Here is a 27,159-nt window from a genome sequence, read left to right as displayed (position 1 = left end):
CAGACCAGTGGTCCATCTAGCCCAGTATCCTGCTTCCAACAGTGGCCAATCCAGGTCACAAGTACCTGGCAGAAATCCAAATAGTGCAGTAGAAGTTTGCTATCAGTGCTCATCTGTTTTGAAGTAGTCATCTTCCTTTTTAAATTGGTGTGTAATATACATTTGTATTTTTGATTATGGTTTTCTCAATAAAGTAGAGACATTACTCCAGTGGAGGTTCTGATAGGCAAGGGATTGATATTATGCAGTAGGCTCAAGGGTTTGAAATAGCTGAGTACAATAGGAGATCTAATAGCCTGGCCACTGATCTATATCTGATGCCTCCAGTTCCTTTTTTTTCTTCTGTTTTTCTTTTACATCACAGTAACTTTTGTTCCCTTTTGGCATGTGATCATCTTTGAGGAGCAGTAGAATGTTTGTTATATTATTTTTGCTGTCCGTCCCCCTCCCCTTTCTTGTTGATAGAAACCCAAATAGTAGCAACATCCCTTGCTACCAATCCCAGGGCAAGCAGTGGCTTCCCCCATGTCTGTCTCAGTAGCAAACTATGGACTTTTCTCCAGGAGCTTGTATACCATAGAGGAAAGGAGAGACAAGGGTAATATGATACAGACCATTCAAATGCTTGAGAGGTATTAATATACAAGCAAAGCTTTTCCAGAGACGGGAATATAGTAGAACTAGAGGACATGAATTTAGATTGCAGGGGGGCTGACTCAAGAATAACGTCAGGAAGTACGTTTTCATGAAGACTGTGGGTAGATACCCAGAATGCTCTCCTATGGGAGGTGGTAACAGAATTAAAAATGCATTGGATAAACACAAAGGAGTCCTGCATGGAAAGAGAATGGAATCAGGTTGACTTCGTGGTGCTTAGATGGCAACTCCAGTAATTGGGAAGGAAAGCCAGTGCCGGGCAGACTTCTACGGTTTGTGCCTTGATCATAGTTGGACAGATTTGGATGTGCTGGAATGGGGCTTCGATGATGGCTTCAGGTAGTTGATCAAGGCCAGTGCCAGGCAGATTTCTACAGTCTGTGACAAATTAAGGTCAATTATACATGTGTAGTATCACATCATACATTATGCTGTGAGTTTCTTGTTGGGCAGACTAGATGGACTGTACAGATCTTTATCTGCTGCCATCTACTAAGTTACTAATACATGAGTGGAGCATGGGCAAGGCTTCCATTTAAGCATTTAACTTACAGAATACTGTCAGCTGTGTGTATCCCTGTTGTATTTATGCAATCAGTTACACCAGATCTATGGTTGATGTAATTGGAAGGCACACTGGTACCAAGTTACACTAGTATTCTATGACAGACTCTGGGTACCCAGGTCCCGTTATAGAATAGGCTCCTTCATGCATCCTCAAAGCACCTAAATGGAGGTGCCCCGTTGTGGAATTGCTCCCATAGTGGAGCCGTAATAACTTCTTCTGGCAAAATGTTGCATAATGGTATCATCCTCTAAGTAGAATATCCTTTTTGTTACAGTTAAATTTAAAAAGTATGTATATATACTTAGCAGCCACTTCAGTCCTCCTAAGGAAATCTCCTTCAATTTCCCACTTTAAATGTAATGAGGCTCGCCGTTTCTAATGAAAACATTTTTCAAAGTTTGACAGGAAATTCATTTTAATTTGGATTTTAGTTTTCACTTTTCAGTTTATTTTTATTTGTGTTTTTATAGTGTTACTTTACATTCTGTCTTGTACAGGTTGATTTATATTTACATTTGTATTTGTTTTATTGCATTTTTAAAAATTATAAACTGCTTTAGCGGTATATAAAATTGATAAATCCAATCCAGTTTGTTATCCATTAATCTTAGAAGATTTTTTTGTTTTGTTGCTTTTTTTTTTTTTGGTTGAAAAATTAGTAAAAGATTGGCTGTGGATCTTCAGTTTCACATAGGGTTGGTCATTGATCTGATCTGTTTGTATAATGTAATGACTTTTTTTTTTACCCTCTTTTGTTCCATATAAAAAGCACCTGTTTGGACTGGTTTCAGCCTTGGTTAGCTCCTGTGTTCTCTTGATTATTTCTATGTCCCATTCTTTGCACCTTTTCAGTGTAGAAGCCTGTGTGGTATAATTTGGGACTCTTACAGTCCTACAGAGAAGCTTCATAAATAATTTAAAAAAAAAGAATGTGTCTTAGGTTGATATGGCATGGGTAGTATTCTTTGCAGTTAGAGGCAGACTGATACGTATGTCTTCAAGTGGTACAGTCTTGTAGTTCTATCATGATACTGAATTGTTAGTTTTCAATCTAAATATTGATCCAGGATTGTAATTTAAAACAAACACAGATCTGTTCAAAAATAGAAGTTTGGGTCATGTCTTCTCAACAAAATCATCAAAGAGATGGAGCTAAAATAAACCACAAAAATCTGTTTGCTACGTACTGCTCAAAAGAATACGTTGTTATGAGGGAAAATGAGTGAGTAAATTGTGAGCATAAAAAAATGTGGAAAACAAAGACCACAGTAAAAAATGCTAAACACACCTTGATTGAGGTCCACGTTTTTTTATGCCTATAGTTTATTTACTCGTTATTTTCCCTGACAACACAAAAACATATTCTTTTGAGTTGTACATATTATTGCAATCCAGAGGTGGCCGGTTCAAATCGCCTCAGGTGCAAACTTAGATTGTGAACCCTTCTGGGAGATAGAAATATCCAGAGTACTTGAATGTAACTAACCTTGAGCTACTACTGAAAAAGGTGTGAGCAAAATCTAAATAAAATAAATATAGATCAAGGGTGGGTAACCTGTGGCCTGAGGGCCAAATGCAGCCTGCCATTGAGTTTTGTACGACCAACTAAAGGATAAGAAGTATTTCTAGAAATTGTCATTAACCCGAGTTTTGGCTGTTTTAACTACTGTATTTCACAAATATTTTCAATTTTCAGAATAGCCTCTCCTGCAGTTTATTTCCATCTGAGTTAAAATTTTACTTTATTTCTTTATCACAGGAGGTCTATGGAATGCTGTTCATTTCAGGTTCTAACATTATGTAATGTTGCGGCCTATCTGGGATAATGCTGACATTATCTGTGTATAAAGGTTGCCCATCCCTGTTATTGATATTAATGGTTATGTTTTCCCCCTTCCCTGCCTAAACAATCTAGAAATCTTCTCATCTACCAGCCACTGATGTAAGCGTACAGTATGTAGAGGATGTAACTCATACTGTATAGCTATAGAAGGCAACCTATTCCCTAGAGCCCTGCAGAGATGTTTCAGTTGAATGTAGCCCCTTGTGGTGAATCTGTGTCTGTCTTTGATTGCCTTTCAGTTAAGCAGGATGTGCCCGGGTGCTCTGCGGTAGAGGCTTTGACGCAAGTTGGATCACTAGCACTCATTGCTCTTCCTCCCGGGTTTAGACACATCCTTCCTTGGGGAATTTCTGCTTGTTTTCTGAAATGTTTCCTAGCTGAATTGAACCAGTAAAGCTGCAGTCCAAGTACAGTACAGTCTACATCTAGCTTGCTTTACTGATTGATTTTGACACTGGTTTAAAATTGAATAATGAACTGTCTTCAGTGATCTTAGAAAACATTTATAACTGGTTTGAAACTTGGTTACAGGAACATTTGTGAATAAAGTTAATTGAGCACTCTGCTATGGCTATGTGAAAGATCTCCTCTTGGGAAAGAGAAGTATTATTTGCACACAGAATTTACACGTTGCACTCCTTACATTAGCATAAGAGACAAACTGCAGGATTTGGGTTTTATTTTTCTTCTGGGTAGAGAATTTGAAGTTACTTTGTTTCTGTACTTTGAAATTGGCAGACATCTTGCCCCCTTTCTGCTGATATCAGGATGTCCCTCAGGATTCATCTCTGTCTTTTCTGCAGTTTATGAACTGTGGTGATCATTAGCATTCCCTTCCCCATGCCATGCCTCTTGCCTCTGTTCTTCAGACCTCTTCCTCAGAGATGCCAAGGTGGTCCTTAAAGAGTGAGATGTACTACTCCAGTAAGTGAAACTGAAGGCCAATGAGTGAGGTTTTTCTTGCATTGCATCCAGGGTATAAATTTGGAAAAATGTGCCTGTTGTATTCCTTTGCAAGCATCTCCCTTCTCACTCATCGCTCCCTCCCCAGTCTAGCGTCTCCCCTCTAGCATCTCTCTTCTCGCTCTTTCCCACCCCCCCAAGGCTAGCATCATTTCTCTCGTTCTTTGCTCTTTTCAAGAGAAACTAAATAGGTTAGGTCTTCTCAGCTTTGAGAAAAGATGACTGAGAAGGGATATGATAGAAGTTTATAAAACTATGGGTAGGATGGAACAGTTAGATAATAGTTGTCTATCCTCTCAAACAACACAAAAAAAGGATATTTAAGGAAACTTATGACCAGCAGAAAGATAATAAACTGCAAGCTTTTTTTTCCCATGCTGCTTGTAATTAAGCTGTAATCAAGGTGACCAATATAGTGGGACTGAAGAAGATTGGACAAGTTGGGAGGAAAAATCCATAAAAAATTATTCACCATTTAGCTGAGAGAGCCATTGTTCAGTCTTGGAATTTAACTGTTGTGGGATCTGCCAGGTACTTGTGACCTGATTGACTACTGTCCGGGATGGGATTCATGGCTTTTCTTACATTAAAAGACAATCCAAAATGGTGGGAATGACCAACCAGATGAGCCAGGATAAATGTACACAAAATCCTTTTATTAAATGCTTGATTGAAAATGGACCCAAATATACTCAGTCATGATTAGAGAAAAAGCCCTTGACTGGAGATGGACCCAACACAGTCCGTGTTTTGGATAACAAGCCTTCTTCATGAGTTCTCATAAAAGCACGAACATCCAAATATTACTTTGGCATTTGTGGGAGTGTTTGGTTTTCTTTCTTTTGTTTGACTCTCATCTTATGTTAAGACAAATTGCAGGTAGGTCACCAACAAGGACTTCAAAGCAGAAATATCAATATTTTTTTCAAGATTTAATGTTGATAGTGGAGGTCATCACACATAACAGACATAGTAACATAGTACATAGTAACATAGTAAATGACGACAGATAAAGACCTGAATGGGCCATCCAGTCTGCCCAACAAGATAAACTCATTTTACATTCTATGTGATATATATGTATACCCAAGTTTGATTTGTCCTTGCTTTTTTCAGGACACAGATCGTAAAAGTTTGCCCAGCACTGTTCTTGTACTAAAGGTTCTGAAGCTAATATCGAAGCCCCTTAAAATTTACACTCCAGCCCATCCATATCTATTCAGTTACGAATCAGGGTGTAGACTGTAGAAGTCTGCCCAGCATCGGTTTTACCTCCCAATTACCGGTGTCGCCACCCAATCCTCTGCTAAGATTCCGTAGATTCATTCCTTCTAAACAGGATTCCTTTGTGTTTATAGTAAACATAGTAGATGACGGCAGAAAAAGACCTGCACGGTCCATCCAGTCTGCCCAAGAAGATAAATTCATATGTGCTACTTTTTTATTTGTACTGTCCTTGTCAGTGCACAGACCGTATAAGTCTGGCCAGCCCTATCCCCGCCTCCCAACCACCAGCTCTGGCACAGACCCTATAAATCTGCCCAGCACTATCCCCGCCTCCCACCACCGGCTCTGACACAGACCGTATAAGTCTGCCCAGCACTATCCCCGCCGCCCAACCACCAGCCCCGGCACAGACCGTATAAGTCTGCCCAGCACTAGTCCTGCCTCACAACCACCAGCTCTGCCACCCATTCTAGGCTAAGCTCCTGAGGATCCCTTCCTTCTGCACAGGATTCCTTTATGTTTATCCCACACATGTTTGAATTCCATTACCGTTTTCATCTCCACCACCTCCTGCGGGAGGGCATTCCAAGCATCCACCACCCTCTCCGTGAAAAAAATACTTCCTGACATTCTTCTTGAGTCTGCCCCCCTTCAATCTCATTTCATGCCCTCTTTTTCTACCGCCTTCCCATCTCCGGAAAGGTTTGTTTGCGGATTAATACCTTTCAAATATTTGAACGTCTGTATCATATCACCCCTGTTTCTTCTTTCCTCCAGGGTATACATGTTCAGGTCTGCAAGTCTCTCCTCATACGTCTTGTAACGCAAATCCCATACCATCCTCGTAGCTTTTCTTTGCACCGCTTCAATTCTTTTTACATCCTACGCATGTTTGAATTCCGTTACCGTTTTCATCTCCACCACCTCCTATGGGAGGGCATTCCTCATATCTACCACCCTTTTTGTGAAAAAATACTTCCTGACATTACTCCTGAGTCTGCCCCCCTTCAACCTCAATTCATGTCCTCTATTTCTACCGCCTTCCCATCTCCGGAAAAGTTTTGTTTGTGGATTAATATCTTTCAGATATTTGAATGTCTGTATTGTGTCACTCCTGTTTCTCCTTTCCTCCAAGGTATACATGTTCAGGTCAGCAAGTCTCTCGTATGGTTTGCAACGCAAATCCCATACCATTTTTGTAGCTTTTATTTTCACTTCTTCCAGTCTTTTTACATCTTTAACAAGATACGGCCTCCAAAACTGAATACAATACTCCAAGTGAGGCCTCACCAACGATTTGTAGAAGGGGCAGCAACACCTCCTTTCTTCTGCTGGTTATACCCCTCTTTGTGCACCCTAGCATCCTTCTGGCCACGATACAGGTGTTTCTTCACCTTCATATCCTCTGACACCAACACCTCAAGGTCTCTCTCCTGAGTCCTTGATTTTAAAGACATATATGTTAAAACAATCTGAAGTTAGTGTTGGTGTAAAGATGAGACACCAGTGGGGATTTATAGGACTGAAAACCATAATATCTTAGAGATGCAATTCCTCACACTATCTGTACTTTGCATAGTATAGAAGGAACTGTGTTTCTGTTTCTAGTTGTCCCATTTTGGCATTGCATGCAGAGTGGATTGTTAAGATTTCCATTTTGGTGTTTCTCTGTTGTAGTCAAATATTCTGTGTTTGTTGTGTGTTGCTGGGGTGAGGTGCTTTGCTAGTGCATAAAGAGATCTGTAGCAATCTTATTTACTGTGATACATTGCTGCTATGGTTTACTATATGCTGTATTTGATGTGTATTGTTTTTTCAGATATTGGAGTTGTATTGCTTTTACTGAGAAGACACCAGAATAAAAAAAAAAATTTTGCATTATGAGTTTTATGGGAAATGTCCTAATTCTGCTGTGCACCTAGTGATTGGGGGGAAGTATTCTGAGGATTCAGGGTATCCCCCCAATTTTATAAAAGTCACTGAAAATTGCATGCACAAATTTGGGTGTGGTCCCAATTTGTACACACAATTTAATTGAATAATGAACCGGTTAGTGCTAATTGGTTTATTAACAAGCTGGATTTAATTAAAACTTGTGTGCAGGTCCAAAAAGGGGGCATGGCCATGGGAGGGTCATGGGCAGATTGGAGATATTCCCACAATTTATACGTGGTGTTAAAGAATAACAGGGATCCACACCTAATTTAGGGGCCTGGGATTTACATCAAAGTTCCTTTGGTGTAAATGGTCACACTAAGTGTAGTCATAGTTCCTGACACTAAGTCCTGTTCTGTAAGCAGCACCTAACTTTAAGCACCGTTTACAGACTAATGCTAAGCGCTTTTTTCCCAGTGCTGATATTTTAGGCAGCATTTATAGACTTTAGTCTATAAACAAAGTGCTGGTCTTATGTGCGGTGCATCACCCTTGTGAGTATCATCCATCAGGTGTGTCCTGACAGAACAAAAGGTTGAGTCACTGATTTGAAGATATGTACACTCTGTATATATTTCTGCTTTTGCATACATTAATTTAGTAGCTCATTCATTTGAACTGTCCTCATGCAGAACTTTCATTTCAACCGAGTGTAACGCGAAGTATGATGGACCAGTGTTCCATACAGCAGCATAATAGATTTATTTTCCAGTTTGTGAGCATCTTTTCTAGGCAGTGTGACTTTGCCTTTCTGCTACTTCTCTTGCATTATCTTACTTGCTTAATTTTAGATGCCATTACTCATAAATCATGTTTGTTTTCAGTTCACTAAAAGGATTTTTTTTTCATTCACTGTGCATCCTCCCTTAAGGTGATTGTTTCCTGTCTGCGCCACCTTGGATTTATGAACTTTATATTTCTTTTTAGTCCTATTGAAATCATGGACATGGTGTGGAGTCTTATATAAGCCTTATAACCTAAATATGTGTCCTTAGAGAAAAGTTGGATATGAGAGAGATTCAAATATTTAAGGGGTATATAGAATGGACAAGAAGCCAACATTTTGTTTGTTCTTTTTAGTCGAAGGAAGTCCTAGAACGAGGTCATGTCTTGTTTCTAATGTTTTTATATTTGCAGAAATTCAATAAGAAATCTTGTGGGGGAAAAAAAAAGAACAAGAGGTCATGTCTAGGGATCTACTTTTTTTTTAAACACAGGATTAGCTCGTGAGCCCTTACTTCTTATAAAATAGGTAGTAGTAAGTGCTCACGCGCTAATTTTTGTTAATGGCTGTACACTAATGGCAACATTAGCACATGATATAGAGAAGCCAATAGTAAACACAATAGCAAAAAAGGTTTCTCACAAATAGTCCAAAGAAGAGTTGAAACTAGTCATATTGCTCAAAAATTGATTATCAAAAGTCAAAATATCAAAAATCCTCTTCAATCCAGACTTACTATAAGAATGGAACTATACACATAAAATAGAACATTCATATCAAGTCAAACTACTTGATGGATTTCCAAAGCACCCGCTCAAGCCTGAATAATAGGCAGTATTATATAGTATTATATAGTTCAGTGCAATAAGAAAGAACTACTGTAAATCTGGCGGGACCCGTTTCGCTGATTCATAAGGCTTCGTCAGAGTCAAATACAGAGCAAGCATCTAATTAAAAGATCCTGTGTATGGCGTGAGCAGGTGCTTTGGAAATCCATCAAGTAGTTTTGATTTGATGTGAATGTTCTATTTTATGTCTGTAGTTCCATTCTTATAGTAAGTCTGGACTGAAGAGAATTTTTGATAATACATTTTTGAGTAATACGACTAGTTTCAACACTCCTTTGGACTATTTGTGAGAAACCTCTTTTTTGTTATTGTGTTAACATTAGCGAATGGTCATTGAGAAAATAGAAAAACAGGCATTTTGTGACTGTGGGCAAAATCTGCCTTGGGTGAATCTCTTCATAAAGGTGGTTAATAAATCCTAATAAATAAATAAAATAAGAAATGGCCTTAGCCTGCAGAAAAAACTCGTGTAAGGGTACGCCAAGGTCAGCTTTTCCCACAGCTTGCTAAAAGGACCCCTACGTTTTTGTAGGTAATGTGCACTAATGGGAATGTTAGTGCACGGCCTGCAAATAAAAAAAAGAAAGTGTCTTAAAGTGCTGTGTTAAATCTGGGCTTTTTAATATTCTTATACACATGTAAGGAGGGAAGTTATCAGTGTGGGTTACTGTTAAGTTCGGTTGTTTTACCACAGGATCCAATTTTATGCAATGAGACTCTGCTAAAATAACCTGACTTGTGGTAAAATAATAGTAGCCCTCATGGATAACTTTCCCCCTAATGCTGGTAAGTAGGTGCCGATGGGCCTTGTTTTAGAAAACATATGTTGCCTTTCTAAAACAGGCTTAAAAGATCTTCCAGAGAGCACCAGATACTTTACAATTCCATATTAGAAAGAGACTAGTTGCTGTGTGATTGCAGTTGCTGGCCCAAAACAGTTGAACCAGATCCCGATTCACCTCAGTTTGCTGACAGATACAACCATATTCAGGAAACAACTGAAAGCATTTTTGTTTACAAAATGTTATGAAGGGGCATGCTACAGCAGATGAGATTGACTGACTGTTTTTTCCAATTAGAATGCCAAAAGTGAATAGTGCCGTTTTTATTTTGTACATTGTGTTTTTATTGCTTATCATCTAATTGTATGTTATTGGTTATGTTGATAAGCTTTATTGTGAATGTTTTTATGTTATCTGCCTTGTCAAATATACAATAAACAGTACTTGAACATAGACATTCTCTTATAAAATTACTTCCCCCCCCCCCCCCCCCCCCCCAAAAAAAAAAGTGACATGCTTTTTTGAACATGGCTGCTCTCAAGGCTTCAGGAAAACTGAGGAAGCAAGTTAATGAAACTGAATAATAACACTAAAAAATGTTTAGTCACACCAGTATAACGATTAATGTTTTTTGCAGAGGGCACAGAGGGTACAGTTTTAGACTGAAGTGTTTCCATCTAGGTTCTTTTGTTAATTTCCTAAGGTCGTCTACCTGCATTTCGAAGATGGCACTTGCAGTTCCTGTAGAAACATCAGTTATAAATATAGATATCTTTGTGAAATTGTTCTCAGCTGCTGTCTTCCTGGAAACTAAAAGGATGACAGGAAACATTATGTTCTTATGTGTGGTTAAATTATGGGACATGCCAGCTGAGATGAAGCTGAATGAGTTCCTGGAGGATGAAGAGGTATTTTGTTTGAAACAAGGGACTCTAAAAGTTAAAAGTTGGCACAAATCAATGCGCAAATAAATGGTGTGTTGTGCTGTTTTTGTACTTCTGTGTTTCAATATATTAAAAAAAAAAGTTAAAAGTTGGAATTTTCCTCGGGGATAGATGGAGCAAAAGCAGAAACACCCATCTAGCCTTAAATGGATAAACAATAACCTTAAAAGTACAAATTGTCTCCACCTCAGGATTGGTTTCTGTGATTAGAAGGATTCTTTCAAAGAGAAAAGGGGTGGGATTTAATATACTGCCTTTCTATGGTTACAATCACAACAGTTTACATATTATATACAGGTACAGTACAATCTCTTATCCTACCTTCACTAATCCGACCATCCAGCATATCCAACTGACACCTTTCTCCCCCCCCTCCCGGTGACGCCATCATGTCTCTTTTCATTTTCTGGTTTAGCACAAAGGGAAGTTTCGCTCCTGAGACAATTTTTCAGACCTGGGACCCTGCTTTTACAGCCTTTGTTTATGCATTGCTTGAGGGGGTTATCACTTATTCAACAAGGGGTCGGTCCCATTTACAACAGATAATCGAGACTTTACTGTACTTAATTTTGTACCTGGGGCAATGGAGAGTTTAATGACGTTCCCAGAGTTACAAGGAGCTGCAGTAGGAATCAAACCCGGCTCTCAGGAATTCTCTTGCTGCAGCAACTTTCAAAGTAACTTGCACGTGGTATAAGATGTCAGACAAATTGGCAATGACTGTAAGCAAGGCCATAATCTTGGAAAATAGGCTATATTCTTATACTGGGGGGGGGGAGAGGGAAGTATACTATTCCATATTTTGTCCTTGGGTATTCAATATTGCTAAAGTTTAGCTTGACAATGTTAATATTCCTCTTTAATGTAATTGCCATAACAGGGTATATAACTCAGGTTTGGTGATATTGTTGAGTAGATGTTGCCACAATCCCCTCCCGATATTCAAAACTATTTAACCAGCCACGACCTGGCTCCTGGCTGGTTAAATAAGTTTTAAGTGCCTAACTGCGGATATTCAGTGGGAGATAACCGGTTATCTCCTGTGGAATATCCCAGTTAGCAGCTAGCCGGTCAGGTGCGTATATTTAGCGCCTTACCGTCTATGTTGAGCTGTCAAAATTGGCTGCTTAAATAGCAGGCCTTTCTTTGACTGCTAAAAAATTAACTGGTTAATACTGAGTATCAGCATAGCTGGTTAACTTTTTAGCAAATATAACAAATGTGCTCTATTATACTAAAACAATTTTTCGATTTATTAATACATGATCATGTAACAATACATCTACTTTGGATTTTCACGGCTCTCACCCCAGTCTCACAGTCACTCAAACATCCATTCGCATGCACCCTACTAAATCATTCTACCCCACCATACCACTAATTGACATATCCATCATAACAACAACGTGTAACACTCAGTGGCGTAGCAAGGGCGGGGCGGTGGGGGCGGTCCGCCCCGGGTGTCATCGGGTGAGGGGGTGCTCCGCTCCTGCTGCTCCGCCTTAAAAAATTTTTTTTTCGAAGCGCCAGAGAGTGGCAGGCAGCACGCCTCGCGTCTGCCCTGCTAGTAAAGAAGATCTCGCTGATGTCGTCGTCCTTCCCACACTGAGTCCCGCCCGCCCTCACGGTAATAGGAAGTTGCCTCAGAGGGGGTCGGGACTCAATGTGGGAAGGGCGACGACGTCAGACTCAGCGAGATCTTCTTTACTAGCAGGGCAGACGCGAGGCTCGCTGCCTGCCACTTTCCGGCGCTTCGAAAAATTTTTTTTTAAAGCAGGACAGGGTAGGAGAACAGATCTCGGGTCGGGTCGGATTCAGAGGGGGGAAGGGGATTGGGGAGGGGAGGGGAGGGGTGGGGGCGCTCAGAGGGGTGCTTAAAGGGGATTAGGGAGGGTGGGAAAGCAAGGAGGGGAGAAGGGGATTGGGGAGGGGTGGGGGACCTCAGAGGGGTGCTTAAAGGGTATTAGGGAGGGTGGGGGAGCTCAGAGAGGGGAGAAGGTGATTGGGAAAGGGTGGGGGAGCGCAGAGGGGTGCTTAAAGGGGGTTAGGGAGGGTGGGGGAGCTCAGAGGGGTGCGTAAAGGGGATTAGGGAGGGTGCGGGAGCTCAGAGAGGGGAGAAAGGGGATTGGGGAAGGGTGGGGAGCACAGAGAGGGGAGAAGGGGATTGGGAAGGGGTGGGGGAGCTTAGAGGGGTGCTTAAAGGGGATTAGGGAGGGTGGGAGAGCATCAAGGAGGGGAGAAGGGGATTGGAGAGGGGTGGGAGGAGCTCAGAGGGGTGCTTAAAGGGGATTAGGGAGGGTGGGGGAGCTCAGATGGGTGCTCAGATGGGAGAAGGGATCTGAAGCTGGAACTGGTGTCTGACAAGGGGGCAGGAGGGAAAATGGGTCCATGCCTGGGGCAGGTGGGAGAATGGGTCTGGGGCTGAAAGGGGAGGATGCAAGGCATATGGTGGATGAAGGGGACTGGAACTGGGGGCTGAAAAGAGGGGGCAGAGGGAGAGAGGGGACAGATCCTGGATGGAAGGGGGGCACGTGAGGGAGGGCAGACCCTGGACGGATGGGAGAGGGAGGGCAGACGGATTGAAGGGGCAGAGAGAAAGGGCAGATGGTGGATGAATGGAAGGGGCAGAGATAGAGGGCAGATAGTGGATGGAAGGGGCAGAGAGAGGGGGGCAGACACTGTATGGCAGAGAGAGAGCAAAGACAGATGCTTGGATAGAAGGAAGACAGTGAAAAGATGAGGAAAGCAGAAACCAGAGACAACGAACTGTAAATATATATATATATTTTTTTGCTTTAGGATAAAGTAGTATTGTAGCTGTGTTAATAAATGTTTATAATAGAACATGTAAATAAGGTAATCTTTTTATTGGACTAATTTTAATACATTTTACTTTCAGAGAACAAAACCCCCTTCCTCAGGTCAGGATAGGACACTAACAGTACTATACTGAATTGACCTGAGGAAGGAGGTTTTGGCCTCTGAAAGCTAAATGTATTAGTCCAATAAAATGATATTATTTGTTTTATTTCTATTTGTTAATTTGTAAAGTGGTGATTGGTATTTGTTAGTTGTTTCAAATTTACATCTGCTGTCTTTATATTTTGCACAGTACTAGAGGACATTTTCTGTTTCTGTGGTGTGGCATCGGGGGTTCAGTTTAATTTTTGTCTAAATAGAAAGTTTATGATTACTTATTCTATAGTGGATTAGGGTGTATCTATTTGTGAAAAAGACATGGCTTTCGGTTCGCATTGACTGTGCAGGATTGACGATCTGTACAAATCTGTCTGTTTTCGTTTTACAATAGGTGAATTGATGTTCTAGTGCTCACTGTAGTGTTTAAGATGCATTCCTTTTCCTTGTGTGACTCGTACAAATTACTGCTTATGGTATGGTAGAATTGCTCTATAGGTCCTGAGTGTTTTGTATTCTCGGTATGCCTAGTACTGGATTTCGGGGGGGGGGGGGGGTGTTAAAAAATGACCGGCCCCGGGTGTCAACTACCCTAGCTACGCCACTGGTAACACTTCAGTGTGCAACAGCAAACCGTAATCAGTCAAAAGATCATAACAGTTCACAGTTAAACCTTAAGTAGAAAAGATCTTAACGTTGGCTTTCTTCAATGGTATGCCGGCAAAGATAATCATGTCAAATCTCGCGCTTTCACAGTTTCTCAGGTTTAAAAACCTTTAGACGATATTAATCTAAAGTGCAGCTTGCTCTGTTGTAACTTCAGCTTTGATCTATGTTTGGCTGTACAACTTGACTGAGGGGAGACGCTGTGGAATCCATCCAAACCCTGCTATATATGCATGAGTTTCATCAATTCTCGTTCCTCAATGCGAGACCGCATTTCGGTAATCCTTCATCAGGAGGTACTTATTCTCGAAACCTTCGAGACTACATTCTAAGTGGGGTGTCCCAGGCACCGCCCCCAAACGTCACTCTGTGAAAATCCAAAGTTGATGTATTGTTACATGATCATGTATTAATAAATCGAAAAATTGTTTTAGTATAATATCAGAGCACATTTGTTATATTTGATTCACGGGTTCTGTACTCTGATTTTAGGTGTTATTCCCCTGAGGTAATAGGTTGTAACTTTTTAGCAGCCAGAATAAACCCGGATATTTGCTAGGGGAGACAAGTTCTGGAAGAAAACAGAAAACAATATGGCAAATAAAGGGCCATATGGTCTATCTAATCACCCCATCCATACCATTTACTAACCCCCCTCTTCTTCCTTAGAGATCCTATGTATTTGTCCAACGTTTTCTTGAATTCGTCTCTCCACCACCTCCATCAGGAGGCTGTTCTGCACATCCAAAACCCCTTTCCATAAAGAAATATGTCCTTAGATTATGCCAAAGTCTGCCCCCTTTCGCCTTCATCTTATGCCCACTCATTCCAGAGCTTCTTTTCAATTGAAAGAGGCCCAACTCTTGTACATTTATGCCAAAGAGATATTTAAATATCTCTATCATATCTCCCCTCTCCCACCTTTCTTCCAAAGTATACATATTGAGATCTTTATCTCTGTCCCAATAGATTTTATGACGAAGGCTACTGATCAAGCAAGTATCAACTGAAAGGAAACTCTGGCATGAAGGGGTGTGGGATGAAGGTGAAAAGGCAGTAATATAAGGAAATCTTTATGGAAAGGGTGGTTGATGTATCTGAATTCAAGAAAGCATGGGACAAGCACAGAAGATCTCTAAAAGAAAGGAAAGGATAGTAGAGATTAGTATGGATGGGCAAACTGGGTAGACTTTGTGGTCTTTATATGTTATCATTTTCTCTGTTTCTATCGGAATTCATAATGTGAAATATTAGGATACTTACCAAATATCATTCATATATAAATAATGCCAAAGTATATTTTTCTCAGAAGTGTTAAATAGTTTGCTGATGGAGATCTGCAAACAGTGGAGAGACGATGAAAGAAGTCTAAGAAAAAGAAAGAAAAATTAATACTTTATATGACCAATCGGGTCTTACAAAACCACACCTTGACTACATACCAGATCTATCGAAAAGAGATATTAGGACATTTTATACATAGCATCATTAGCACTCATTAATTGAAACAGAGCTAATATTACTTAGGAATTTTTTTTGACATTTTAAACAATAAGCACAATAAGCAAGAAATTACACAGCCTACGTCAAGGGTTAGAGAGAGGAAATATAGAAAAAAGTAACAAGAAATCAGCATTAAACTAAATTATGCCTGGTCAAATTTCTTAGATTTATATTTTATTTATTTATACAAACTTATATCCCACAGTTATCCAAAAACAAGTTTCGGTTCAATGCGGCTTACAGTTGATGGGATCAAGTTACAATTTAACTGAGGGATTAGGGTGTGTCAGACATTAGGCTTAGGTGGGTTTTTTGTGGCATTTGAGATTAGTCATAAACTTTCTTGAAAAGATAGGTTTTCAGTTAATTTCTGAATTGGAGATAATTGTAATGCTTCTTATAGTCTTGGGGATTGAGTTCCACCATTTGGTATTTGAACCCGGCTGTGTAGATTGATTTGTAGAGGATGTTGCTACAGTTGGGTAGGTGTAGTAATAAGTAGTTCCTGGGTTTGTGTTTCTTGGTGATAAGTCAATCAGGTCTAGCATTTAGACAGGAGCCATTCCAAACAGTGTTTTGATGATTAGTGTACTTGTTTTAAAGAACAGTCTGACCTTGATTGGTAGCCAATGCAATATTACAGCAGTGGTGTTACTTTATTGTATTTTGATTTTCCGTATATCAGTCTCACTGCCGTAATTTGGACTGTCTGTAGTGATTTTAGCATGCTTTCTTTGCATTCTACATAAGACACATTGCAGTAGTGTAGTGGTAATATCAGAGATTGTACTATGAGGTGGAATGCTTGTCTGGGAGAAAAGTCTCTAATACATCTCAGTTTCCATAGGATTTTAAAGCTCTTTGCTGTGACTTCTGCTACCTGGTGCTCCAGAGATAGATGTTTGTCTGTAATAATTCCTAATATTTTTAGTTGAGATTCAGTAGGATATGGTTGTTTGGTCTACTGTTGGTGTTTGATCAGAAGTGGGGGTTTTGCAGGCTAGATAGTACTAGTAGTTTGGTATTATCACTGCTTAGTATGAGTAGGAAGGTTTTAGCCCAATCTTCCATCAGTTCTGTTCCTTTTTTGCCATGTCTAATATCTCAGTGGTATTTTTGCTGGAAGGTATATGTAAATTATGACAGCATCGGTGTGTATATATGTGTGTGTATGTATATATATATATATATATATATATATATCTACTATAATAAAACTCACCCTCAACGTTCTGAAGACAACGTTCTGAACTCACTCCCTGAAGGGTTCATGGATTCATGGTGGTGAAGCCACAACACTGACCATGTCTCTCTGCCCTGCCCTCGCATGACAGACCAATCAGAAAAAACACCCTCAACATTCTGAAACGCAAAGGACCATCACAACACTGTTCCCAGGCAACACTAGGCAACGTAAGACGGACCAATCAGAGAAAACTACGTGACAATAAGGGAGGAGCCATTCCCCAGCAGAATGGCTCATTATCTGAGCAGCACGGAGAGCACAGAACCACCGCTGGAACGAGAGAAGAATATTCCTGCTGTGGGTATGTGCAAAAATAGATGGGGGGGGGGGGGGGGGGGGGGAGAAATTTTTAAATGCCTAATGCCAGTACTGAAGAGTGCCAGAGGGCCTATAGCACAGACTATATTTGGGATCGCTTGACATGGAGTCAGAGGAGCCGGAAAACAACGTGGCCGTCACCATCTGGGACGTGGGCGAACAGGACAAGCTGCGGCCCAGCTGGAAGGATTACCCGCGACCCAGCCAGCAGCAAACAGCGACCAAGCACAGCACATCCCCCAAACCCCAAGCAAAACACAAAACAAAACAAAAAAAGACACACATCAACAACCTGTACACACACCGCACCCTCACACACTCACACACACACACACACAAAATAACTCTGTGACACATACACACACACAAAAAAAAGCCACATGCTAGCGCCCGTTTCATTGGTTTCGGAAACGGGCCTTTTTTACTAGTGTGTGTGTGTGTATATATATATATATATACAGTACATACACACACACACACACACACACACACAGATTGAGGCCCATGTTCTTCAGTTCAGTGGTGCCATCATGATATTATATAGTATTATAGTATAGTATAGTATTATAATAAATTTAATACTATTCTACCTATAAACTATTCTAATGCACTTCCCTATCTAACAACAGTTTTTCTAGCTAATGTGGCTCAAAGAAGACATAACTAGCATCAGGAAACGTAATTTAATATTTGGAGGGAAACTTTAGAAAAAAAGTTGCACCTAAGACCAAAACTGTTGACTTAAATTGAAGAAATTGTTTACATTGAACCTGTGCTGCCTTAGAAACATCTGGAAAAATTTGAAGCTTTCCTCCATAAAACAAGGAATTCAGGAAGCTGCACATATTTTTTGTTAACTAATTCAGCAAGCTAAGTAGGATCCCAAAACACACATTTCACCTTTCTTAATCCAGTTTTAAATTTAGCAGGAAATCTCACACAAAAAATAGCTCCTATCTTCACAAGATCTGATCTCAGTGCTAAAAAAAAAAAGCTTCTCTCTTAATCTGTATCCTTCTTGAAACATCAGAAGACAATGTTATGATGCAACCTATAAAGGCCTTGGGGTTATTATACAAAGCGATTTATGTGGCCAGAAATGGCTCCTGGCTACTTAAATCACTTATACTGTACATAGCTCTCTGCTGATATTCAGTTGCCCTTAACCGGTTAGTGACTTTGAATATCACCACTGACTGCTAAACTCAAAGCTGGCTATTTTGTGGGCAGTCCGGGGGCAGAATCTGCATGACTGTTTCCTCTAAGTTGTACAGGAGTCCACCACCTACTGCCATGCAAGTTGGGGGGGGGGGGGGGGCAGGAAGTCTTATTTCACTATCACATTTTCAATAGTGAGGGACAGGCAAGTTCTGCCAAACTCCACTTAAGCTGCCTGTCTCTAGCAACTGAAAACTACTACTAATCATTTTTATAGCGCTACTAGATGTATACAACGCTGTACACATTATAAGCAGCTACTTTCACTGTCCCTAGGGTGTTCATAATCTATCTTTTTTGTACTTGGGGCAATGGAGGATTAAGGGTCACAAGGAGCAACAGTGGGAATCGAACCCAGGTTGCCAGGATCCAAAGCCCGCTGCACTAACCATTAGGCTACTCCTACACTCATTATTGAAGCACCACTCCCCCACTGACAGCAGTTCAGTCAGAGGACTACTACTACTACTACTACTAACTAGCATTTCTAAAGCGCTACTAGGGTTACGCAGCGCTGTACAATTGAAACATAGAAGGACAGTCCCTGCTCAAAGAGCTTCCCATACACTGTACAGTTAATCATTGTACTGCAGTGTTTCTAGGTCAAAAATTGTGGGCTTTTCCTGATTTGTGTAGAATTACACAAGATAGGTGTAAAACATTTCTTGCTGCTGACCAAGAAGCACATAACTTGGGTATGAGGGTATTTCTCCACTTTCCTTGTAAATGTATTGTTACATGTGAAAATAAGAAAGATCCTCGCAATTTCACAGTTTGTTGAAAGTAAAGAGGCCTTATTATTTATTTATTTATTTATTGCATTTGTATCCCACATTTTCCTACCTCTTTGCAGGCTCAGTGTGGCTTACAGTACATAATGGATAATGGAAAAGAGAAGAGAATAGACAATTGGTGTTACAGAAGGATATTGGGTTGCATGGTAATGGAATACATGATAGTAATATAACAGAAGGCATTATTAACATTTCTGGATATATCAGGGGCGTAGCCAGACACCCAATTTTGGGTGGGCCTGGGCCAAAGATGGGTGGGCAGAAGAATTCCGCCCTGTCCCATAAGTGATTTGGTCACACTTTCTCTCGCCTGCATGCCATATGGTCTCTCAAACATACCCCCTCCCCTGCATACCTTTTAAATAGCAGATTTTCACTGGCAGCGAGCAGCAACTAATACACACTGCTCATGTTGGCCCCACAGCCTTCCCTCTGAGGCAACATCCTGTTTCCGCATAATCGGTAATACATCAGAGGGAAGGCTGTGGGGCTGGTGCGAACAGTATGTATCAGTTGCTTCTCGCTGCAGGCGATGATCTGCTATTTACAAGGTATGCAGGAGGGACACTTGTTGGGAGTTTTCGGCTGGTGGGGCTAGGGGATCCCTGCCAGCCACATCATAGGTGTGCTGCTACTCGTTGGGCCTGAGACCAAAGTGGGTGGGCCTGGGCCCACTCGGGCCCACCCTTGGCCACTGGGATATATGTGGGATATTCACATGTTTAGATCTTTGTGGTATATCTTGTCGAAGAGATGGGTCTTTAGTAGTTTACGGAAGTTGGTCATTTCATAGGTCGCTTTTAGGTTGCGTGGCAGTGTGTTCCAGAATTGCATGCTCATATAGGAAAAGGTTGATGCATGCATTAATTTGTATTTTAGACCTTTACAGTTTGGAAAATGAAGATTCAGGAATGTGCGAGATGATTCTTTAGCATTCCTGGGTGGTAAGTCTATAAGGTCTGACATGTAGGCTGGGGTGTCACCATGGATGATTTTATGTACTAGGGTACACACTTTGAACGTGATGCATTCTTTGAGTGGGAGCCAGTGTAGCTTCTCTCGTAGGGGTGTTGGGTAGGGGTAGGGGTGTAGGGTCTACACATGTAGCTGAGGAGTGAGGGAAGTCTTAAATGTTTCCCATGGGGGGGGATTTCAGGTTATTTAGATTGGGTTTGTTTGTAAAGGTGGAGGGAACCAGGCTTTTTCAGGAATAATTATCATTTAGCTATACCTTTATAAATCTCCCTTTTCCCTTTGGATCCTCCTCCATTTTATTTCAGTTCTTGGTGAGCAATTGTATATTTTATTTGCATATGTATTAGTTTGCCATTTTGAGATTTTCTTTTGTTATTACTTTGACCTTCAAATGTTGTATTGTGATTTGATTTGAAAATATTCAATAAAAAATTATGTGCTTCAATACTTGGTATTGCCCACGGCCTGGCCTCTTTACATTTATTATCAGTAGACTAATAATTGGACATCATCAAATTTATTAAAACTTAATACAGCTAGCACCAAACTGCTCTACTTTGACACATCCATTACTAGAATTCCACAAAATATGGTCCTTAAATCAGGGGAATTGCTGTCTTTTGAAAAATCATCTACAGTATTAGGATACACAACTTTCTAGGAAACATCAAGTGAACAACTTGTGTAGAGGGGTGTTTGCTAAACTACGACAGCTTAAAGCTTTAAGATCTTCTTTTTATCCAATTCAGTTTAGATTATTAGTACAAGCTATAATTTTGCCACACCTAGACTACTGAAGTTCACTGTACGCTGGTATTAATCAGGCTCTTTTGAAGAGACTTCAATTGTTGCAGAGCTGTGCCGTGAGGCTAATATTTGGTTGTAAGAAATATGATCACATGACTCCGCTCTTTAGGGATCTTCATTGGTTACCTATTGCTTCAAGAGTGGACTTTAGCTTGCTTAGTTCACAAGATGTTTTATGAATGTTGTCCATTAGATCACATTAATTTAATTCAGAACATATCAATAGAAATCAAACAAAATAAAACATGGAAAAGAAAATAAGATGATACTTTTTTTATTGGACATAACTTAATACATTTCTTGATTAGCCCGTTTCATTGGCTCCAGAAACGGGCCTTTTTTTTACTAGTGTTATATAAAAAAATTGCAGACCTGTTTATTGATCTGACAGGTGTGCTTTGCCATCAGAGTAGTTAATGTTATGCCTTTATGGGCAGAAGAGCTGGTCTCAGGTAAAGTAAAAGATTTAGTGCAGTTGGGAAGGGGGGTTGGATACAATGTTTGTTTTTCAGGGCTGAAGTTGCTTGTGTTTTGTACATTCTTAAGACCTCCCCCCGCCCCACGTTGGACAGAGGTTTTATATATGTGTTGGGCTGTTATTTTTTTAATACTGTTTCACATGGACTACAGCCTTGTAAGCGCTTGAGAACATATTTAAAAAGGGTAGTGTGTTGATTGAAGTATGGACAAATGTCTTTGGCTTTTTGCCCTTAAGATTGTGCTGACTGACGTCTTGCCATGAGCATACTCTTTTGAATTTCCAGATGTTACTGGCTTCAACAGGGTGATTGTGCATATCTGAAAAATGATAATGAGCTTCATGCATATTATAATGAGACCAATAATATAATATGCACAGGAGAGCAGGGCCAAGTCTTAAATCATATGTAAAGGGTGGGAATTACTAAGATGTGATAAATTTTGTGAAATGTTATTTTGTAAATGTTTTCAGGACCCACCTTGGCTGGATCAAAATTCCATCGCCTTGTATTTTCAGTAAAATCAAAAAAGTGTCTCTTATGTCAGCTTAATTGCTCCTGATTAAATTTCTTTTTACTCATGAAAGCCTTTTAAGTTTTCAGAAAATTGTGACTGAAAGTAAATATCGACCTTAATTCTTTAGTAATCCTGAATGAACTGGAAGTTGACTATAGAGATATGTCAGTTTTGCTTGACTGAAGAGGCTGGGATGATGATCTGTGTAAGGGTCCATGGCTTCCTGTTTGTAGAAGTGTGCATTTGTTAACTTGCATTTGGCTTGTTATGGTGTCTGAAAATGTGAAGTTGTGCAAATAGCATGTAAGCTATTGTGCACTTAGAAAAGTTCTAGCATGCACAAAAAACAAATAGATGAAACAAACATGATAAAATGCCTGCAAATTGGGAAAATATGTTTCAAATAAGCACAAACTGTATTTTCTTTTGGAATGAATTCTTGTACCTGTATGCTGTATGACTGGTATTGGAGGGCTGAGTTCCCTCAAGATCTTCCACTTTGTCTCAGCGATGTCCAAAGTGATTTCTGGTAGCATACTAGTACAACATTTTCAAAAGGGGAATCCTGGTAGTCAGTACTAGCAAAAATGACAGAGGCTGAAGGCATTTTTTAGACATAGTAGACACTTGTCCTGGAAAGCTCATTCCTCAATAAATTGGTTAGTCTATAAGGTGCCACCGGCCTTCGTCATTTTTTTTTTACCACCACAGAAGTCGTCATAGCATGAAACCAGAGATTAAGAGGGATCTATGACATTGTGCAGAAATGAAACTGGGCAGACTCAATGGATCTTATGGAGCTTTTCTTTTGTTATTGTTTGCATAAAAAGCATTAAAAGAAAATTCAAAGAGTGGTACCATAATATAGCTCTACTGGCAAATGCCTTTATGGTACTATGTAAGCCACATTGAGCCTGCAAATAGGTGGAAAAATGTGGGATACAAATGTAACAAATAAAAAAATAAATAAGGGAGAATGTAATTGGCATGTTTGATATGAGCTGTTTGCCAGTGCAGTACTCTATTAGCTACGATACATTTTATAAAACATTTTCTAATGTAATATTTGAGGAACATGCATACATCATTCTCTAGAACAGAGAGTGTTTTCTGACTAAATTTGGTGCCGAAACCATGCAATAATAATCACGAGTCAGAAATGGGAGCGAAGTGGGTAATTGCTGCTGATTTACAGCTGGGGAAACTGAGACACAGAGAGATTATAGTGACTGGCCTGATTTCACAGAGTCTGTGAGGAAATAGGATTTGCATGCATGGATCTCATGAGCTCCCCCACCCTTATATTTCCCTACCCTACACCCCCTGCTTGTTTTAATAAACTATCGGACAATTTCATACACTCTGATTTTTAAAAATTATTATTATTTTTAATGTGGTGCCCTTTTAATTTCCAGTTTTGACAAAGAAGAGAATTCATTGGTTTAAGACCCTGATTCACTAAAGTGCTGTGACCCACACTATTACTAACACAGGCTAGTGCATTGGCTCACTTTAAAAATAATGGGAACGTGGAAATGAATGCATACTAGTACAACATTACAAATACCCAGTGTACCTGAATGGAACTTGCCTTAAGCTACTACTGACAAAGGTGTGAGCAAAATCCAAATAAATAAATGTGCTACTATTAATGAATGTTAGCATAAGTTACTGTGTTTTAGTGAATCGGAACCTTTGGGCCTGGCTTCCTAACGCTTTTCTCCCTTTCTTTGTATAGGGATAAAAGCGTAGACAACCAGTTGGTCCCACCGTGTCCAAAAGTTCATTTGTAAAATACAATTTATTCTTTTCAGTTATTAACTGCCCTAAATGCATGCAGTTGGTCACCCCTTCATTCTATAACATGGTGCCTAAATTTACATGCCAATTGCATATGTAAATTTATAAAGTATTAGCATGTACACTGGTAAAGATAAGCTTACCAGTGCTGTTCTATAAATGATGAGTACAGCTTGCTTAGTGCACAAATATAAGGGGTGTTTTCAGGGGAGGAACATGGGCGGGACCAGCATTTACAGGTGTAACTTACAGGAGACTGTAAGTTATGTGCTAAAGTGTCTCATTTAGGCATGGCCACTTATGCCTGCTATTGACGTACCATAAGTGAGCATGCCTAAATTTAGGCACATTGGGATAAGTATTCCAGCCAGCAGCAGTGAACACTGTGCTGACCGCCACCGGCGCTATTCCCACATATTCAATGCTGGGCCAAGTCTGGGCTTCAGTATTGAATATCTGGTTTATTTGGTGCCACCTAACACATGGCCAGTTAAGTTGATATTCAGAACTTAAGAGGCCGTGGTTTGCTGCATAAAGATAGGACTGTGTTTTATGACAATTCCATTTATGTGGTTACCCTGGCCAGTTAAGTTCTGAACATCGGTACTTAACCAGTCAAGTGCTGACTCTGCCCTCAGAATGTCCCCAAAGTAGCTGGTTTTCACTTAAATGCTAACCACTAATTGTCAGCGACGAAAACTGTTTAAATACCACTGAAAATTAACAGATAGCTTCAAATAAATGATTTAACTGGCCGGCGGTTGTTTCTGGCCAGCTGAATCATTTTGAATATCGATCATATAGTTGCCAATTTAAGTTGGCATTCTCTAATAGAATCTTGGTGTCCAGATGCCATTTTAAAATTAGCGCTAAGCATGTGGCATGTAGGTGATTAAATTGTGGTGCCCAGTTATGGAATCTCCCATTAGTGTACATTTTTTCAGTGCTTAACACATTATTTAGATGTATATCCCTTTACAGTTTTGTTATTTATTTTCCCTTTATTAAATTTCTTATTTCACTTTTGTTGATGTTGAACTATGAGTTATAACCTGTATCGTAAGGTATTTTGCTTTGTTTGTAATCTCTTGAATGGTCCATCTTTTCAGATTTCAAATTATAACCCTTATCGTGCTGAAGCCCCTGTGATCCATGTCAGAAGTACTTCCAGGTCAGACTCCCTTTCACATATTGCTGGTACTGCACTCACATGTTTATTGAGCCTTGAAAGACAGTTTAAAAAGGAAATGTGTATGAGTTTTCCTTTTCCAAGTATTTCCCATGTGCTCATAATGTACACTGCAGCTAAATTAGTAATTTATCCACCTACTATTGGTAGGCAGTATGAAGATCTGTGTAAAACTAATTTTTAGCAGTGCCACTGTTTGGGGAATAGGCTGTTTATTTTTCACCTTGGTCATAATGCTAACAACACAAGAATAGGGGTTAAGTACATTTTAGCAGGTTTCACTCCATGGATGGCCTAGCCGGTCAGAGTTATCTATCCTACTGTGCTCTTTCAAATAAATAAATGGGTCTTGTTGGAAAACGTGCGTTCAGTGTTTATTTACTGTCAATAAATTGCTGATTAAATCTCTCTTTATTTGTGCTCTCTTTTTTTTTGGGGTGAAATTGTTAAATGTTGAGGTGTGTGGATTTCCTCTCTAATATATTCCAAGCATTGTGTTGGTGTAAAGACTGACTTTGTTTGGTTTATTAGAAAACTCACCTCTGTGAGAAGTTGATTTGCAATACTTTACAAAATTACTACTACTACTACTTAACATTTCTAAAGTGCTACTAGGGTTACGCAGCGCTATACAATTTAAATTGAAGAGGATCCCCCTATACTTTGGAAAATCTGTCAGGAAATTGAAGGTAGACTTGAGGGCTAACACCCAGGGCTGGCCCGGCCACTAGGTGGACTAGGTATTCACCTAAGGTGGACAATGAGGGGAGCAGCCCTTGTACAGCAGAAATCACTGCTGCTTCCCACCCATCTGAAACAAGAAGATTGGAGTGAGTGGGAGGCAGCAGGCTTCGAGTATGCATGGGTGCTCAAGGCCTTATGTCAGACACAATGATTTTTGTCCAGTGCTGTAGTCCCAGGTGGCACCAGCACAGAAGCAGCAGTGACAGTGAGTGGGGAGGAGGGCTGAAGTAGGCACAGCAGGGGTAAGGGAAGCAGGGAGATGGGGAGATGCTGGAAATGAGGGGTTGGGGGTAGGGAAAAGAAGGGCAGATGTTGAACATCTTGGAGAGGGGAGTAGGAAGGGAAGAGCAGATGCTGGACTATCGGCTGGAGGGGGCACATGGATGAAGGTTTGCCTAGGGTGTCAGATACTCTTGGACCAGCTCTGCTAATATCTCTGCATGTTTGACCAAAAAGACTAAGTGCTAATCTTAGGTTGGCCTTCAGCGATCAGAGGTTGAAAGGCAACAGTTGTAATTGGTGTAGGGTTAGATTTAAGAATTAACTTGGAGCTCTTCCAAAAACTTGGATCCAAACTGGGAGATTGCACATTATGCTCCCCAGTCTTAGCTGGAGTGGGACCCACAGACCCAATGTGGAAATCTGGGAGAAAGGCAGCATAGATTCCTTGGGGATTTGCAAGATTTCTTCAGAATATTTTACCATGTCATCTGTCATTAAAAGAGGGGATGTAATAGTTCTCAATATGCAAATTTGGTTGTTGACAGTTTTTCCACAGCCATATTTTGTAGTGAACTGTTTGTCTTTGACCAAAATAGTCTGAGGAGTGCTTAAGTCCCCAAACTGCTGTTCAATCAGATCAAGCTTCCCTCATACCTTTTTAGACTTCTTGAGCCTCCACCTAGTTTCGCAAAGTTTTCCCCTTGTTGGTAATCTCTAAGAGGTCGTTAATGCATGTAAGTGGGCTAGTATAGTTCCATTTCTCCACCTTCCTGCTCTCTAAAACTAGGTGACTCCTTATAGAATTTCCGCCTTACGGTTTGATATTCAAAGGGATTTAAATGGTATGGGGAGGCTCCAGGCCATTTAAATCAGTTGTCTGGGGTTAGACGCAGATATTCAGTGACACTTAACCATTTAGTAATGCTAAATATCTGCAGTTAAAAGATAGAAAACAGAGAGTGGGGTTAAATGGTCAGTATTCTCAATGGAGAAGGGTAGATAGTGGGGTTCCCCAGGGGTCTGTGCTGGGACAGCTGCATTTTAATATATTTATAAATGATCTAGTGATGGGAGTAACTAGTGAGGTAATTACATTTGCTGACAACACAAAATTATTCAAAGTTGTTAAATCGTGAGAGCATTGTGAAAAGTTACAAGAGGACCTTATGAGACTGGGAGACTGGGCATCTAAATGGCAGATGACGTTTAATGTGATCAAGTACAAAGATGCATGTGGGAAAGAGGAACCCGAATTATAGCTACGTCATGCAAGG

At 40.2% G+C, this 27,159-nt stretch overlaps 1 protein-coding gene across 8 annotated transcripts in view; it reads left to right on the top strand.

Moving 5' to 3' along the window:
• The window catches only part of APBB2 (amyloid beta precursor protein binding family B member 2), a 664,454-nt gene that overhangs the window by 235,554 nt on the left and 401,741 nt on the right, over window positions 1–27,159 (top strand). For all 8 annotated transcript variants that reach the window (XM_030191336.1, XM_030191335.1, XM_030191332.1 and 5 more), the window contains one exon: window positions 24,840–24,901. In XM_030191336.1, the coding sequence (XP_030047196.1) occupies window positions 24,883–24,901 (19 nt within the window). In that variant the 5' untranslated portion in view covers window positions 24,840–24,882. The remainder of the gene's footprint in view (window positions 1–24,839; window positions 24,902–27,159) is intronic.

Source organism: Microcaecilia unicolor, chromosome 2 (assembly GCF_901765095.1).
Source record: "Microcaecilia unicolor chromosome 2, aMicUni1.1, whole genome shotgun sequence".
Classification (NCBI taxonomy): domain Eukaryota; kingdom Metazoa; phylum Chordata; class Amphibia; order Gymnophiona; family Siphonopidae; genus Microcaecilia; species Microcaecilia unicolor.
The sequence above is the reverse complement of the archived record's forward strand: the minus strand, read 5'-3'. Positions and strand labels throughout refer to the sequence as shown.